General features: G+C 44.3%; 1 protein-coding gene across 1 annotated transcript; it reads left to right on the top strand.

Annotated features, from left to right (window-relative positions):
* Positions 1 to 10,736: 10,736 nt before the first annotated feature.
* On the top strand, positions 10,737 to 14,341 carry LOC100384053 (putative RING zinc finger domain superfamily protein). The gene is given in 5 exon segments (NM_001176657.1): positions 10,737 to 10,866; positions 11,823 to 12,611; positions 12,943 to 13,068; positions 13,141 to 13,417; positions 13,499 to 14,341. Coding segments are annotated over 4 exon segments (1,233 nt in total). The 5' UTR covers positions 10,737 to 10,866; positions 11,823 to 12,015; the 3' UTR covers positions 13,733 to 14,341.
* Positions 14,342 to 16,294: the final 1,953 nt, after the last annotated feature.

Raw genomic sequence — 16,294 nt, 5'->3', positions numbered from 1 at the left:
GAGACAAAACAAGCAACATAGATTATGGAAGTGGACTATATAATCTAGATATCTATATTATGATAATCCATAAGCAGACCATGAGGTACTTATTTTAGATTATTGTTTGCCTTTTTTATCTACTACTAATTCGTGTAAACAAACTTCTCTAATAGAATTATAGGATCTGAATTATATAATCTATATAAAATAACCTGGATTGTATAATTCTGCAAGTAAACAAACGTGCCCAACTCTACTATAACTAGATTATTCCAAACGGGCTGTTCTGGTATTGCGCACCAATCGTCAGGTCAAAGCACGATCAACTGCTTGTCCCCTCCGATCAACTGCCTGCCGACTGGGGCGAACCTACCCTGCTACCCATACCCAACACGCTCACTCTGTCGCTCACCTGGTCAAAGCTTGCGGTTCTCCCCTCCGTGCAGAGAAAAAAAAAAAGAGGCGGGCGGCGGACGGCTTGCCCAGGAAGGTGCAGCCCGATGGAGGGAGGAGTCAGTCAACGTACATCCTGTCGGCTCAGTGAGGAGCACCCGAATCCGATGCCCAATTCGCAAGCGACTTGCCACCACTTTTGAAAAGTCCGTGGTACGTGCTCCATCAATAAGTTATTACTACTACCACAGTAATCGTGGTTGTGGCCGGCCCAGGTCCTCGGTCTGAACTTTTGTCAGTGGCACCGTCTGTTTGGCAGTAAGGTTTATTTACAGTTTAATTAAACTGTAATGTTTGATTGAATGTGTTTATTAATAAAGGTGTTTGATGGATTACTTCAGTTAGGCAAAACTGTACTGCTTTTTTTAGTAGACCAACATTTTGTAAACCATATCAACGTTTTCTCTAATAAATGTAGACTATAGTATTCTGAAAGCAGTACAGTTAGGATAACAGCGGTAGTGGGAAACGGGAGCAGAACTGTACGTACGTACGCTGCAAGTCCGCTTGAGTGTCCGGGGGAACAAGCACTAGTGGGGGAGCTGCAGGGGGATAGGAGGAAACTGAACCAGAACTCCAGAAGCCATGACTTTTCGCTACTGATAGCACTTGACTTGTTGTTGCTCACAATGTGCGATCCACATGTCCTGAACACGCATGCCAATGTACACTACAGTAGGAGTACATGGGCATCCTCCCTCCGTGAACGCTGCAGTAGTATTACTGTAGTAGCGGCCGCACCGTGCACATTCCTGTCATGTCATCGTCGAACAGGGAGGGATGGATGCGAGCCGCTTCGTTAGGGCCGAAAGGCTGTAGTTGTACACAAGGCGACAGGCCCACAGCCAGTAACGTTGCTGCTCCTGGATGCAACGTGGGCCGCTTCCGGTAAGCGCCACAAACATCCGGCCCAATGCAGGCAACGCTACGGGCCTTCCCAAAGTAGTTAGCACTTAGCAGTTAGCCCACCCCCAAATCACTGGGGGTTACCACTTACCGGCCGCGTTCCCTGTCATGGAACATGGAAGCGACGGTGCTTCTCCTCGCGGGGAAACGAGGCTGCACCTGCACATGTTGCCGGTGAAGCCATGAGCCCATGACTCCATTCACCACGGCTACGTCACCCAGTGACATCTCCACTGGCAGCTAGGGGCCATGATGCACATCGGCTGCAGGTCTCTTCACTGCGAACATATATCCTATACACGAGACTGCCTCTCGTAGCCTCCTTGTCTTCCCAATGGTACAGAGACGAATCAACTTCCGCTAGGACTGTCGTAGCAACCTTCCACAACTGCATCCACCAGCCATCCAACAACCACTAGTTCAGCCATGGCTAGTGACCAAGCCACCATGGGATCAGCCGATCAGGGTACACAAACATAGGGTCAATAGTCACCAGTGACGTAGCCAACCAACAACCATACGCCCAATAACGACCATTCTAGGCCTTCCAATAATGTCCTATACGCGTCCGATGACGACATCTCTCCTGTTTGGCCATGGCCATGGCTAGGAGCCCAGGACGTGTATTCGCTTGGCGGCTTGATGGCTCTCCCGAACGCCTTGGATGAATGCACGACAAGCTCCATGATCATGTTCCTCGATCCTAGTGGTACCATGGATGATCGTGCAACAAGGTCCCAGTTGTCATATCCTAATATCGGTGGTGCCATGGATAGATGTGCCCCCTATTGGTGGCAATGGCATTGACGTGCTCCCTGATCATATTCGTTAGCATGGGCACAATGTTGACACACCTCGTTCATGGGTCATGGCCATGGACACAATGTCGACTCGTTTGTTCAAGTTGTTCATATCCATGAGCATGACGTGGACACGCGCACCCTCTTCTTTGTGGCAAAGTTGTTCATCACCATGGACAAGATGTCAACACACACGATGCTAATCATACTAAAGCCAGTGTTGTCCATGGCACTGGCACCATCGCCATTGGCGCGCCCAACATCCACATGGACACATGTAATGATATATTTAGTACACCCCAAAACCCAATTCTTCCTACATCAGTGAGCTATTTTGCTTTAGTTTAATTGGTTGCCAATGGTGAACAAGAAGTATGTACTGTTAAATGTGATAATTTTTATGTTTTATTTTGCAACGTTCATCATGTGTACCTTCCTTTGAGGACGGACTCAAGGTAGTCGTTGGAATGTCATTTGATTCTCTAGAGGTCGTGGAAGAATTCTATAAAACAAATGCACGTCAAGTTGGTTTCTTGGTGCGTATAGGAGCTCAAGGCAAAGTGCTTGATGTGATTGAGAACAAGAGTGTAAGGAAAATGGACCCCGGGCCATTTGGCTAAGTAAGTTTTGGTGTTTGATGATTAACACAATCTGTGGACTAACAAGTTTCCTAGTGTTTATGTTTGTAGTTCACAGGATGCGAGAACTACTTGGACTAAGGAATTGAGGAAAGCAACACCTCAAAAGAAGACATTAAGATCAAGAAAAGTCCAAGAAAGGAGGCGTGCGGACTGTCTGTGCGTGGAGCACCGGACTGTCCGGTGGCACACCGGACTGTCCGGTGCCCACACGCCGGACTGTCCGGTGCACCTGGGAACTGCAGCCCAACGGCTAGTTCTAGGTGGCACCCGGAGCCTGCGGCGCCAACGGTCACCTGCTCTGACAGGAGTCAGACAGGCAACGGCTAGGCGCACCGGACAGGCTACAGTGCGCTGTCCGGTGCACACCGGACTGTCCGGTGTGCCGCAGAGAGCAGCAGCTTTTCTCCAACGGCTACAATTGTGTTGGGGGCTATAAATACACCCCCAACCGGCCATTCTCATGTGTGGGAGCCCAAGCAACATACCAAGCAATATTGTAGACATTCCCAAGTGCTCTTACACTCAAGTGCTTAATAGAATCACTCGGTGATTAGCGTAGGTGCTTTGCGAAGTGCTTAGGTTAGTTAGACCGCTTTAGCGCTTGCTCTAGGTAAACCCTAGTTAGTTGAGTGAGTTTAGACAAACCACACAACCCCTCGGCTCTTGCGTGAGTCGTTGTATTTGTACCAAGTGGGGCGAGAGTCTTGCGAGACCGTGACAACCGCGTTTGTGTCACGGCCGCCACCGTGTACCGGAGGGAACGAGGCCCGCGGCGTTTCGGCCGGAAGCTCGATAGTGGAGACGCCGGGGAGCGTCCGAGAGGAGCCGGAAGCGGAGCACCACTTGCGTGTGGAGAAGGCCCGTGGCTCTCTACGGAGTTACTCGACCGAAGGTGCTTGGCCCTCGCGTGGGCTTCCCTTTGCGTAGGGGCACCAACGAGGATTAGTCGGGACCTTGCACGGTTCCGGATACCTCGGTAAAAATACCGGCGTCATCCACGAGAGTTTGCTTCTCTACTTTGCTCTTTAAGTTTCCGCATTTATATTAAGCATTTAAGTTTCAATCTTGTATTCATACATATCTAGTGTAGATTGAAACTTAGCCTTTGCGGTAGAGATAGCAACACTTAGACAAAACCTAGTTTGCACATTCTAGTTTGACTATTTGCATAGGTTTTGCTCTAGGGATTTAATTGTGGCCATAGTTTAGCGAAAGTTTTAGAAGTCCTAATTCACCCCCCCCTCTTAGGCGTCACCCGTTTCCTACAAGTGGTATCAGAGGCCGGTTTGGCTCATTTGAAACGCTTTAGCTTCACCGCTAAAAGAGCCGACGCTTTTTGGAGGAAGGGATGGATACCCATAGGCCACCACACTTCGACGGCACTAACTTCCCATATTATAGTGCTAGAATGGCTTGTTACCTAGAGGCCGTTGATCTAGGTGTTTGGAGAGTCACTCGTGACGGGATGAAACCCCTCAAGAATCCCGAGAAACCCACCACGAGTGAGGAAAAAGAAATTCATTTAAATGCTAGAGCCAAAAATTGCTTGTATGAATCTCTTAGCATGGATATTTTTAATCAAGTATTTACCTTGAAAACTGCTAATGAGATTTGGCTAAAACTGCATGAGCTCCATGACGGCACATCCAATGTCCGTGAGCAAAAACATTGCCTAGTCTTAAATGAGTATAATTCTTTTGCTATGAAAGATGATGAGCTTGTTAGAGACATGTATTCTCGTTTAAATCTAATTATCAATGAGCTCAATTCTATTGGCATTAATAAGCTAGGTGATGCGGACATTGTGAGGAAGATTATCTCCCTTCTACCTCAACGAAGATATGGGAGCATCATCACCATCCTTCACAACATGGAGGACTTGAGCAACATGACCCCGACAATTGTGATTGGGAAAATCGCGGCTTTTGAAATGTCGCGAAAAATGTGTCGGGGAGAGGAGCCAACTTCCTCAAGGCCATATGCGTTTGCATGTGATAAGAGGAAGGGTAAAAAGAAGGCTTCCACACCAAGTTCCTCAAGTGAAGAAGAAGAAGAAGAGAGTGATGATGATGAAGATAATCAACCATGCACATCATCCTCCGAGGACGAAGAAACAATCCGACGCGTCGGAAAGGTAATGGGGATGATCCGCAAGATTAATCTAATGGGTGTCCCACTGCAGGTCGAAGATATTCTCTTTAACATTGACAGGAAAAAGCAAAGAAAGAGAGGATGCTTCGCATGTGGGGAGAAGGGCCACTTCAGGGACAGCTGTCCAACTATGGCCAAACCCAAAAAGGAGAGGAGCAAAGGCAAGGCACTAACAAGTGTTAGAACTTGGGATGATTCTTCAAGTGAAGATGAACCTCCAAGGACGCGCAGCCACCGATCCTCATCACGCTCATCACGGTCATCACACAAATGCCTTATGGCAAGAGGTAACAAAAGCATTCCATCCTCTAGTGATGAAAGTAGTAGTGATGATGAAGGTGAGGGAAAGCCCTCCATAGATGAGCTTGCGGAAGCCGTTGAATTTTTCCAGGATGTTTGCACTAAGCAAAAAGCCCAACTTAAAACTTTGAAAAATAAGTTGATTAGCTCCCAAAATGATTACAAAGGTTTGCTAGAAAAATTTGAAACTTTTGCAAACTTGAATAGTGAGTTATCAACTAAAATTGAGCTATTAGAGTCTAGTGCTCCATCCACTGCTACCGATGATGGTCTTTTTAAAAAGAATGAAAAACTTAAGGCTAAGTTAGCTAGCTCCCAAAATACCATTGAAAATTTGCTAGAGAAAATGGAAATTCTTAGCATACACAATGATGAGCTAACTACTAAGCTAGAAAATATTGGTAGCACCCCTGTAGCATCTCTAGTTAAAATTCCTGAAATTATTAAAAAGGATGCTTCTACTTCTTGCTTTGATTCACTTAATGACACTAACTCCTGCAACCAAGTTCTTGTTGAGAATATTGTTATAGAAACATGTTCGGATGAGGTTGCAAAGGAAAATGAGCAATTAAGGCAAGAAGTGGCCCGTCTTGGCAAGGCTTTGTATGAAAAGAAAGGCAAAGCCAAACAAATCCAACCTCCACAGGATAACACCACTGCGGGAGTGAACAAGCCTATGGAGGGAGAAACCGTGATTTGTAGGTTATGCCACAAGGAAGGCCACAAGTCTTTCCAATGCAAGACGATGACCGGGGATAAGCAAAGGCAAAAACTCAAGCAAAAGCCATCAAGCAAAATCTCCAACACCTACATCAAAAAGGTGGACAAAAAGGCTGCTACACCATATTTGATCAAGAAGAAAAAGAATGGAAAGGTGATAGCAATCAAGGCCAACAAGCAAGCCAACAAAGGAAAGGGGGCCAAACGCATCTGGGTGCCAAAGGAAATTATTTCAACCATGAGAAGCACCAAGAAGGTTTGGATCCCGAAAGGGAAGTGAGTGGACCAAAGGTCTTCGGGAAATTTGGAGACTTGGCAAAATTAGGATGTATATCATGGAATACATCATATTGGATCAAGTTTATTGCCAAGTGGGCTAGTGAAAATTTTGGACCCAAATTTCCCACCCATGACTAAGGTAACTAGATTTATTGTATCTCTTGTTTTTAGATATGCGTATCTATTTACCTTGTATCTAGTTTACCTATCCTGCCTAGTACTAAAATTGTTATTTACCTACGTTTTAAAATAATGCATACTAGGCAAATCATATGGTAGGATTGCTTGTTTTCAATTCATATTCTTTAGCAAACCTACATGGCTCAAAATGCTTATTTAAAGCATGGCACATAGCTTTTATATCACTCCATAGTAAATGATGCATCAGTTGATAATCTTGATCCCTACTAGTTGTATCATTTAACTTATATGTGCCAAAGCTCGGATTATGGATAACCTACCCCTCTTGATATCAGATCAAAGTGCATGTCTCCTACAAGTATTCAAAAACTTGTATGCACACTTTTAGGGGGAGATTACTCTATAATCTAAGACTTTGAGACTAACACTTTTTCAAGTCTATTTCATGTGATAGTCTCATTGTAAGAAAAATGAAGTCCCCGGAGAAAGACAACAATCTTCCACTGCAAAATCTCCAAGAACTCTCAAGTATCATTTACATGTCTTCTCCAATAATTGATTAGACTACTATTTCAAATCTTATACTTCCTTGTTGCTATAAATGCATAAGTGGTTCAATCATATTCTGTTACCTATGCATAAGGGAAGTTAGTCTTTTCAAATCATGTCTTGCACCTCTCTAATTTTCACATGCTTTTTCCTAAGTAGAAGATCTCTGTCAGGGGGAGTATTTCTTCGTCTCTAAAAAGGGGAGAAATTTCTTTCTAAAAGAGAACACTCATTTAGGGGGAGTTTTCATATGTTCTTGTTCTACAGGAGCTTTAATTTCTTGAGGGCAAGTTTTATTTTACTTCCTACATACTTTTAATGTCTTCCTTTTCGGTGGTTGATTCCAAAGGGGGAGAATTTTAGGGACCAAAGCAATGAAAAATGTATCAAACACCAAACACCACCAATTTAAAATTTTAAATTCTGCAAGTGCCCTGTCAAGTGGTTTTGGTTATTTGGTCCAAAATAGGAAGTAAGTGAATTATGGAGTTAGGGGGAGGCTTAAGTCCATAATATCACATTAAGGGGACAATCATGCATCCTAACAAGTAGATTGCATATTTACACTCAAATACTTGTATTATTTGCTTGCTTTGGTTGTGTTGTCATCAATCACCAAAAAGGGGGAGATTGTAAGGAAAATGGACCCCGGGCCATTTGGCTAAGTAAGTTTTGGTGTTTGATGATTAACACAATCTGTGGACTAACAAGTTTCCTAGTGTTTATGTTTGTAGTTCACAGGATGCAAGAACTACTTGGACTAAGGAATTGAGGAAAGCAACACCTCAAAAGAAGACATTAAGAAGATCAAGAAAAGTCCAAGAAAGGAGGCGTGCGGACTGTCTGTGCGTGGAGCACCGGACTGTCCGGTGGCACACCGGACTGTCTGGTGCCCACACGCCGGACTGTCCGGTGCACCTGGGAACTGCAGCCCAACGGCTAGTTCCAGGTGGCACCCGGAGCCTGCGGCGCCAACGGTCACCTGCTCTGACAGGAGTCAGACAGGCAACGGCTAGGCGCACCGGACAGGCTACAGTGCGCTGTCCGGTGCACCACCGGACTGTCCGGTGCACACCGGACTGTCCGGTGTGCCGCAGAGAGCAGCAGCTTTTCTCCAACGGCTACAATTGTGTTGGGGGCTATAAATACACCCCCAACCGGCCATTCTCATGTGTGGGAGCCCAAGCAACATACCAAGCAATATTGTAGACATTCCCAAGTGCTCTTACACCCAAGTGCTTAATAGAATCACTCGGTGATTAGCGTAGGTGCTTTGCGAAGTGCTTAGGTTAGTTAGACCGCTTTAGCGCTTGCTCTAGGTAAACCCTAGTTAGTTGAGTGAGTTTAGACAAACCACACAACCCCTCGGCTCTTGCGTGAGTCGTTGTATTTGTACCAAGTGGGGCGAGAGTCTTGCGAGACCGTGACAACCGCGTTTGTGTCACGGCCGCCACCGTGTACCGGAGGGAACGAGGCCCGCGGCGTTTCGGCCGGAAGCTCGATAGTGGAGACGGCGGGGAGCGTCCGAGAGGAGCCGGAAGCGGAGCACCACTTGCGTGTGGAGAAGGCCCGTGGCTCTCTACGGAGTTACTCGACCGAAGGTGCTTGGCCCTCGCGTGGGCTTCCCTTTGCGTAGGGGCACCAACGAGGATTAGTCGGGACCTTGCACGGTTCCGGATACCTCGGTAAAAATACCGGCGTCATCCACGAGAGTTTGCTTCTCTACTTTGCTCTTTAAGTTTCCGCATTTATATTAAGCATTTAAGTTTCAATCTTGTATTCATACATATCTAGTGTAGATTGAAACTTAGCCTTTGCGGTAGAGATAGCAACACTTAGACAAAACCTAGTTTGCACATTCTAGTTTGACTATTTGCATAGGTTTTGCTCTAGGGATTTAATTGTGGCCATAGTTTAGCGAAAGTTTTAGAAGTCCTAATTCACCCCCCCCTCTTAGGCGTCACCCGTTTCCTACAAAGAGGTTCTTATGCTCGACACAAGGTTTCTCGAATAAATATCCTAAATGTCTTGTTGCTCCTTCTAGATCAAAGAAGCCAAAGAAGCGCTTAGAGATAATATGTGGATGTCATGCACTTATATATGTGAAGTTGGTTTCGAACAATAGGTTCTATATCGCTTCAATGGTCGAGCATCATAATCATTGTCTAGTCTTGCATAATAAATTCCTTTTTCTTCGATCAAACCATTCAATCAGTCAAAGAGCCAAGACTACCTTACTCACACGCCATAAAACAATTATTCGCATCTCGCAAGCATATAAGATTCTACAAGTAAGCGATAGATTCAAATAGATGCATGAAGATAGACCTTTAGAACTACTATCAATGACTTATGGATAAAATAAAGAATGCATATGTTGAATTATTTGTTGCTCCGATGGGAAAACGAAAGAGGCAAACTCTACATTCTTCTATGATTTCGTTGTGGATGAGCAAGGAAAGTTGGTATGCATATTTTGGGTTGATGGTACAAGTAGAAAAAACTACAGTGATTTTGGTGATTTAGTGTCTTTTGATGCAACATATAGCACAAACCAATATAATATGATTTTTGCACCTTTTACTACCGTCAACCATCGTATGCAAAGTTTCTTCTTTGGAGGTGCTTTTCCAGTAAATGAGAAGATTGAGTCCTATTCTAGACTTCCCTTATGGCAATGGGAGAAAAACCCCCAAGGCTTATTATAATGGATGAAGTTGCTAGCATGAAAGCAACAATTCATTCTATTTTCTACATATAGTTTTATAGGTTCTGCATGTGACACATTGTGGAGAAGATTCCTAAGAAGGTAGTCCCTCTAACAAAAACAAGACAAGAAGTTTTCGGTTGTTTTGAATGCTTATGTCTAGGGTTCAGAAGCCGAAGAGGATTTTGAGATGCAGTGGAATTCTATCATAATTACTTATGGTCTCGAAGGAAATGAATAGTTTGCTAACACGTATGAAATTCGTGAGTCATGATTTCAGCATACTTCATGGATATATATATTGCTGGAGTATCTAGAACGACCTCAAGATATAAGAGCTCAAATAGTCAAATTCATTCTTCAACCACTGCAAGTCAAATTTTGTTGATTGTTGGCTTAGATTTGATACAACCTTATAATGCCAATGGCACGAGGAGTCCAAGCTAAATCATTCACATGCTTAATTGGTGCAACAAGTTAAACCCACAAAAGGACACTGTGTGTCATGTGTGCACTACATGCAGACCAAGAATGCGTGTGTCCGTGTATCATGGGCCTTCACAAATCAAGGTCAGACCGCTAGATGAAAAAATTCGAGGATGGGAGAGCCCATGACTGTTGAAGTGCTGATGCTGACGTTGATGCATGTTCCAGAGTTTAGATAAATGGAATAATAAAACAACATGGTTTCTCAGGAAATAATTGTTGATGCTACTCACTGCCTTATATTAACACTGACATGCAAATTAGAATAAAAAACCTCATCAATTTTAGCCATGCACTTCGTCCCCCACATTTTTTCACCAAAAGTTTGCCTAGCTCCCCGTTTCCTCCCTTTGTCCAGCTTTAGGCAAAAGACGCTAAACGACACGAGGAAGCCATGTGAGCAATTCCTTAACTTAATCTGCCCTGCCACCGAATCGCACACGAGTTTCCATCTCCAAATGGAGAAGAAGAACGCCGCATGCCCGCATCGCATGCGCTGGCTGTCAACGACGGCGTTCCCGGGCTCTCCGATCCTGCCACCCCGAGTGTCGACCTATATTTACCGAGCTACCTCTTGCCTTCTCCTCTCTCCGGCTGTCCCCTCTCCTCCCCTCCCCTCCCCGCCGAGGACGAGGACCCCCCGACAACTTACCCGGGGGGCAGCTACATTTATACAAAGTCGACGACGGCAAGAGGATAAACGAGTCGAGGAGAAAGGAACAACCTTAACCGGAGCCCCCGTTCCCGCTAGGTACGTATATTGCCCTGCACCCTCCTTCCTCTGTCCTGCCTTGCAGTCTGATCAGCGGAATGTGGGTTTGTTTCATTCCATTCATCTCCGGCCAGTCTATATCGTAGGCCTCGGCCTCACCGATTTGCTCGCCCCAGTTGGTTGGGGCGTTGCATGACGTGTTGTTGTTGTCGATCATCCATCAGTGTGTCGTTGCCGCGATGCTCTTTTTGTTCGATTTAACGCACATAGGATGTGGGCTCCCGTAGCTGGTGGCCACTATTCCTCGTCCTCACATGCTTCTGGGCCGTTAGTTATTTAGGCGATTCAGTTGTGGTGTTCTCTCGTTGCTGCAACATGCATTCTTGAACAATCCTATGTTGAACCAATGTTTAGCTATCACCACTGCTATGCACTTCATTCCTATGATTTGTCATGTTAGCCTTGGTTTGCTCACGGGTACTCCTTGCGAAACTACGCCCAAGGTGTGGCCATCTGCTAGGTAGTATTATGTTGTTTTAGTGTACCAGACTACTCCGCTCGTTAGTGGGCTGCAATATTTTACGAGGATAATTCGTTCCATATCACTATAGCTAGAAAAACGAGGTATATTGACATGTCATTTGCCTCTGTATCAATCTTTTCTTTAAAAATAAAAAGAAGAAGACTATTATTATTATTATTTTTGGTGTGACTAATTTGCAGTCAAGCTCACCTTAGTTTGACAGTGAAATAGAATGCAATAGTTGGATGTAATGTCAAAGTCAGAAGAATGCTAGTTGGGGTTATGGAAAGTGGGGTTCACCTTAGGCAACGACTCTAATCTCCAGACACACTTCATATAACTTGGCTGCAATCTTTCCTTCTAGTCTAATCATGTCTAATCAATTATTCTGTCTTAGCTTAGACAAAGTGTTTCGTAGTTTATTCAGGACGATTTGCAGTCAATTAACACCTTGTTTACTTTACTTCTTCAGGTAGATTAAAAGTTATCTCAGGTGCTTCACTAGGAAAAAATGAAGTACCTTAGTTAAGTTTTGTAACAAGGATATTTGATCAGTGCATGTCAAAGGAGGGTATCAAACCAACGTGTCATATGACTGTCTAGCTTATGAATGTTGCTCCTGTTTTATCACCCCTGAAGGCCAAGCACACAATCATCCTTTATTGATGGCTCACACTGGAAACTTGAGCCAGCGTGATCACACAATCGATATACCAATGAGTGATGGTATGACCGCATCAACATCTCACCAGGATGATCATAGTGGCTCGGATGAGCTGCATCGCAGCAGAGGTCCTTCGAATGAAGTTTCACCAAGCCCAGATACATCTTCCGGTACAAACGATGTATCTAACTCTCACAATGCATCCTCAGCAAGAATAGATCGAGGCCACCGTCAACAGAACCCTTTGAATTCTGGCTTCTGGATCTCAATCGAACTTATTGTAAATCTTAGTCAGATTGTAGCAGCTGTTGTTGTTCTGTCAGTATCAAGGAACGAGCACCCACAGGCTCCATTGTTTACATGGCTTCTTGGCTATACAATAGGTTGTATTGCTATTCTTCCGCATCTTTACTGGCGTTATCTTCACCGCAATCGCCTAGACATGGAGCAGGAGATGCCACCCCAAAGGTCGCCAGGAATGAACATATCCGAGATTAATTCTTATGCTGTCGTTTCATCTCCTCATGCATCAGAAGCTGTGGAAGGTGCCAACAGTACTGGAGTCTCAAGAACTAACTTACCAATGGCAAGTCCAAGGTAATATTCTTCCATGGATAAATCTGTGCATACATAACTAAATATTGCATAGTTGAGGACTTGAGGTGGATCCACCTATGCTATTTTCGGTATTTAGGATCCACATGATCCTGAGAACTTTCACTATGATGATAATCTACCTTCAATAATTTTTTACTGCATTTTTCCTATTAACAACAACATAAAACATTAGAGGCTACTACATCATATGACTTATTTGGTACTCTGGATTTAGTATTTGAAATGCATCCTATAAATGGTGCAAATGTTTGAAGTTTTTTAATATGATATTTTCGTTCATAATGAAGTGATGACGCATTAATCTATGTAGGTTTTACGCAATGGTTGCCTGCTTTAAATTGGTGTTGGATTGTTTCTTTGCCGTCTGGTTTGTTGTGGGAAATGTGTGGATGTTTGGTAGCCGTTCTTCTGCCCATGACGCTCCTAACCTATACAGGTATGTGTTGATTGGTTGCAATCCTCTAGCCACAACTTAGATGTTTTATCTCTTGTTTGTAACCATTTCCAGGATCTGTCTAGTGTTCCTTGCGTTTGGCTTCATTGGCTACGCGTTGCCTTTCATTTTATGTACAATGATATGCTGCTGCCTGCCCTGTATAATCTCCGTTCTGGGCGTCCATGAGGATTTGGATATGAACAGAGGCGCTACCACAGAGGCAATCAATACCTTGGTGGCATACAAGTTCCAATCAAAGAGGGTTCATGATGGGGATGTGGGAGGAGATGGTGGTGGAGTCTTGGCAGCTGGAACTGACAAAGAGCGAACTATTTCTGCAGAAGATGCTGTGAGCTCTCTTTCCCCTTCTCATATATCATGTTGTCTATTACACATTTGTAACGAATTTTGGTTATTGGGGGAACTGCAGATTTGCTGCATCTGCTTGTCAAAGTTCTCAAACAACGAAGACCTGCGCGAACTTCCCTGTGCACATGTCTTCCACATGGAATGCATAGATAAATGGCTCCAGATAAACGCGTTGTGCCCTCTATGCAAGGCTGAGATAGGGGGATCAAAAGCAACAAGTAATCCAGAGAGTGGCTCTGTGGATCCCGACAACAACAACAATAGAGTAGACAACGACGTGGAGTCACAACGGTAGTTGTTGTCTGCTCTCTTGGCCTTTCCAATGAGCATGAAGATGACGGAGGGGCTCTTTGATGCGGTCTAATTAAACTGACAATCATATAACAAACTACAAGTAGGAAAGTTACACACTATATGGTCCAACAAGTCCTCTTTTTTCCTGATGGTTTTGTTTCATCTTACCAATATAGTATTTCCTGCCTCAGTGCAGAGCAGTGTGTTCAACATTGTTCTTGGCCGAAACATTTTCGCTTAGGAACCATGGATGCTGGTAGTGGTGGCCACCTAAGATGACCCCACTGTGTTGGTGGTTGATGCTATGTTGCTAACCTCCTTGCTGTCAGGATTTGCCTGGTGATTGTCTCCTTGTATAGAAAATGTTACCTGATCAGCTGGTGGCACCGCTGCAGCTCCTGTAATGGTTTACCTTGTACATTGCATAGGTTCATGTATATATATGCTAGGTCCTTGGTACATGCCTGCAAGGTACAGTTCCATTCTGTTCGAGAGATGTACTTATGCACACGGGTGTCTGTAACATCGATGCAATAATGACCGGGTGACTGTAAGTGCACATACAAATATATCTATCCATGATATATAGAAAAGAGCACATCAATCCGTGAAATGTGAGCCCACATTTCCTAATTCCTCATGTTTATTTTGGAGTGAATCATTCTAGCACAAATGCAGATCCAACAAACTGATTCTCCCACACATGATTAAGTTGTTAAAGCTTATCCAATCTTTTTCATTGCAACATGAAAACTCCATTGACAACTGTTGCTTGCCCTTGCATCCCCAATTTCCTCATATAGAGGAGAGCGTCTCCAATTATTGGTTCATTTCTTTGGTTTGCTCCGATGATGATACTGTGAAGAAGGCAGACAATACTGGTACAACTATTTAAAATGACACTTTAGGGCTAGTTTGGGAACCCCATTTTTCCCAAGGGGTTTTAATTTTCTCAAAGGAAATTAGTTCATTTTCCCTTGGGTAAATAGGAATCCCTTTGGAAAAAGGTGTTGCCAAACTAGCCGTTACTGTTGCTCCTCCCATTTTTCCTATTCGACAGCCTAGAATAGATCTCTAAAATATCCTTCAAACACACAAAAAACATAATATCTAATATACCTCTTTCACCCCAAAAAGCATATATTTTTACAACATTAAGGTCAGAGGTTATACAATCTTAATTAATACCAGAAGCAAAACTAAGAGCTTTAACAAGCTTAGCCTTGCAATCGACGAAGTAATTTAGTATGTTGCTAGTGGTGGTTTGACTATAACAAAATTAGGGTTATGAGAAGTTTTAATACACTCTTCAAATTCCCTATATTCACTCATATAGGTCAGAACATCGGGGCTAGCAATCAATCAAACCAACTGAGTACAAGCAACATCAGGACTATACTCTTAATTACACATATTAACATTAGTTTAAAATAGATTTGAGACTGAGTCATACAAGCTTTATCGTGCCTCTTAACACATTTATCCCATACTAGGAAGGGTGACCAATGCCACCAATAGAGAGAGAGAGTACCTCCTAGAGCAATGGATACACTTAGTTGCATACATGACCATATCAACATTAACACTTTTGAAGATCTCATCATAATCCTTCCACACAAAAGAGGTAGAGAGATGTGAGCTCTTGGCATTATTATCGTCCTCTATGTTTGGAGCCCTGCCTTAATGATCATCGCTGACATCGATGGGAGCCTCAATGCTATGACCGAACATGGCCCCATGTTCCTTGTGCATGCCATCATCATTGTCATCTCTGGCTCTCCTACACAAACAACTCCTCATTGGTATCGACCTCAATTGTGTCGTCATTGGAGCCAGCCATGGTCACTCATCAGCGCCTTCTCAACAACTTTAGGAAAAGAACCATATGATGTATAGATATAGGGTTATTATTAGCAGGTTAGGGTTAGGGTTAGGTTACCTTTGTAGCAGGAGCACTAGAACCATATGATGACATCAATGAAGCTTTAATATGACCCTATAGTTCATCAATGGATTCAAAAAAAGTGAGGATCTAGGGAAACATACAAAGATGTAGAGTAGACAAATAGATAGACGAAGAGTGAGAGGGTGTGTGTGAGACAACAGTTGGGCAAAATTACGCTGAATCTAGAGCCATAGTTTGGCAAGGTTCACGATGGAGATGATGAGGTGCGCAATAAGTAGAAAACGTGTCTACATAGATGGTGCGAGATCAATGTGAAGGGTATAGATGGTCGTAGCATGAGCTTGTGTTGGCTATCTGTCGGCGTTTCGAACCCGGGGGGTCCCTGGACCGACGAGTAAATTATCGCCGCGTGCCCCAGCCCAGACGGGTCGGCGCGAGACGGAGCGCGAAGGGGGGAAGAAGCCGGAGGGAGACAGGCGTGAGAGGTGAAATCCCGCGACCTTCGTGTTTGTCCCGCGCCCAGGTCGGGTGCGCTTGCAGTAGGGGGTTACAAGCGTCCACGCGGGAGGGAGCGAGCGGCCTCACGCGAGCGCCGTCCCGTCCTTCCCCGCGTGGCCAACCCTCGTAAGAGGGCCCTGGATCTTCCTTTTATAGGCA

The sequence above is a fragment of the Zea mays genome, chromosome 3, assembly GCF_902167145.1.
Source record: "Zea mays cultivar B73 chromosome 3, Zm-B73-REFERENCE-NAM-5.0, whole genome shotgun sequence".
In the NCBI taxonomy this organism is placed as follows: domain Eukaryota; kingdom Viridiplantae; phylum Streptophyta; class Magnoliopsida; order Poales; family Poaceae; genus Zea; species Zea mays.
This window is presented reverse-complemented; position numbering and strand designations above follow the sequence as displayed.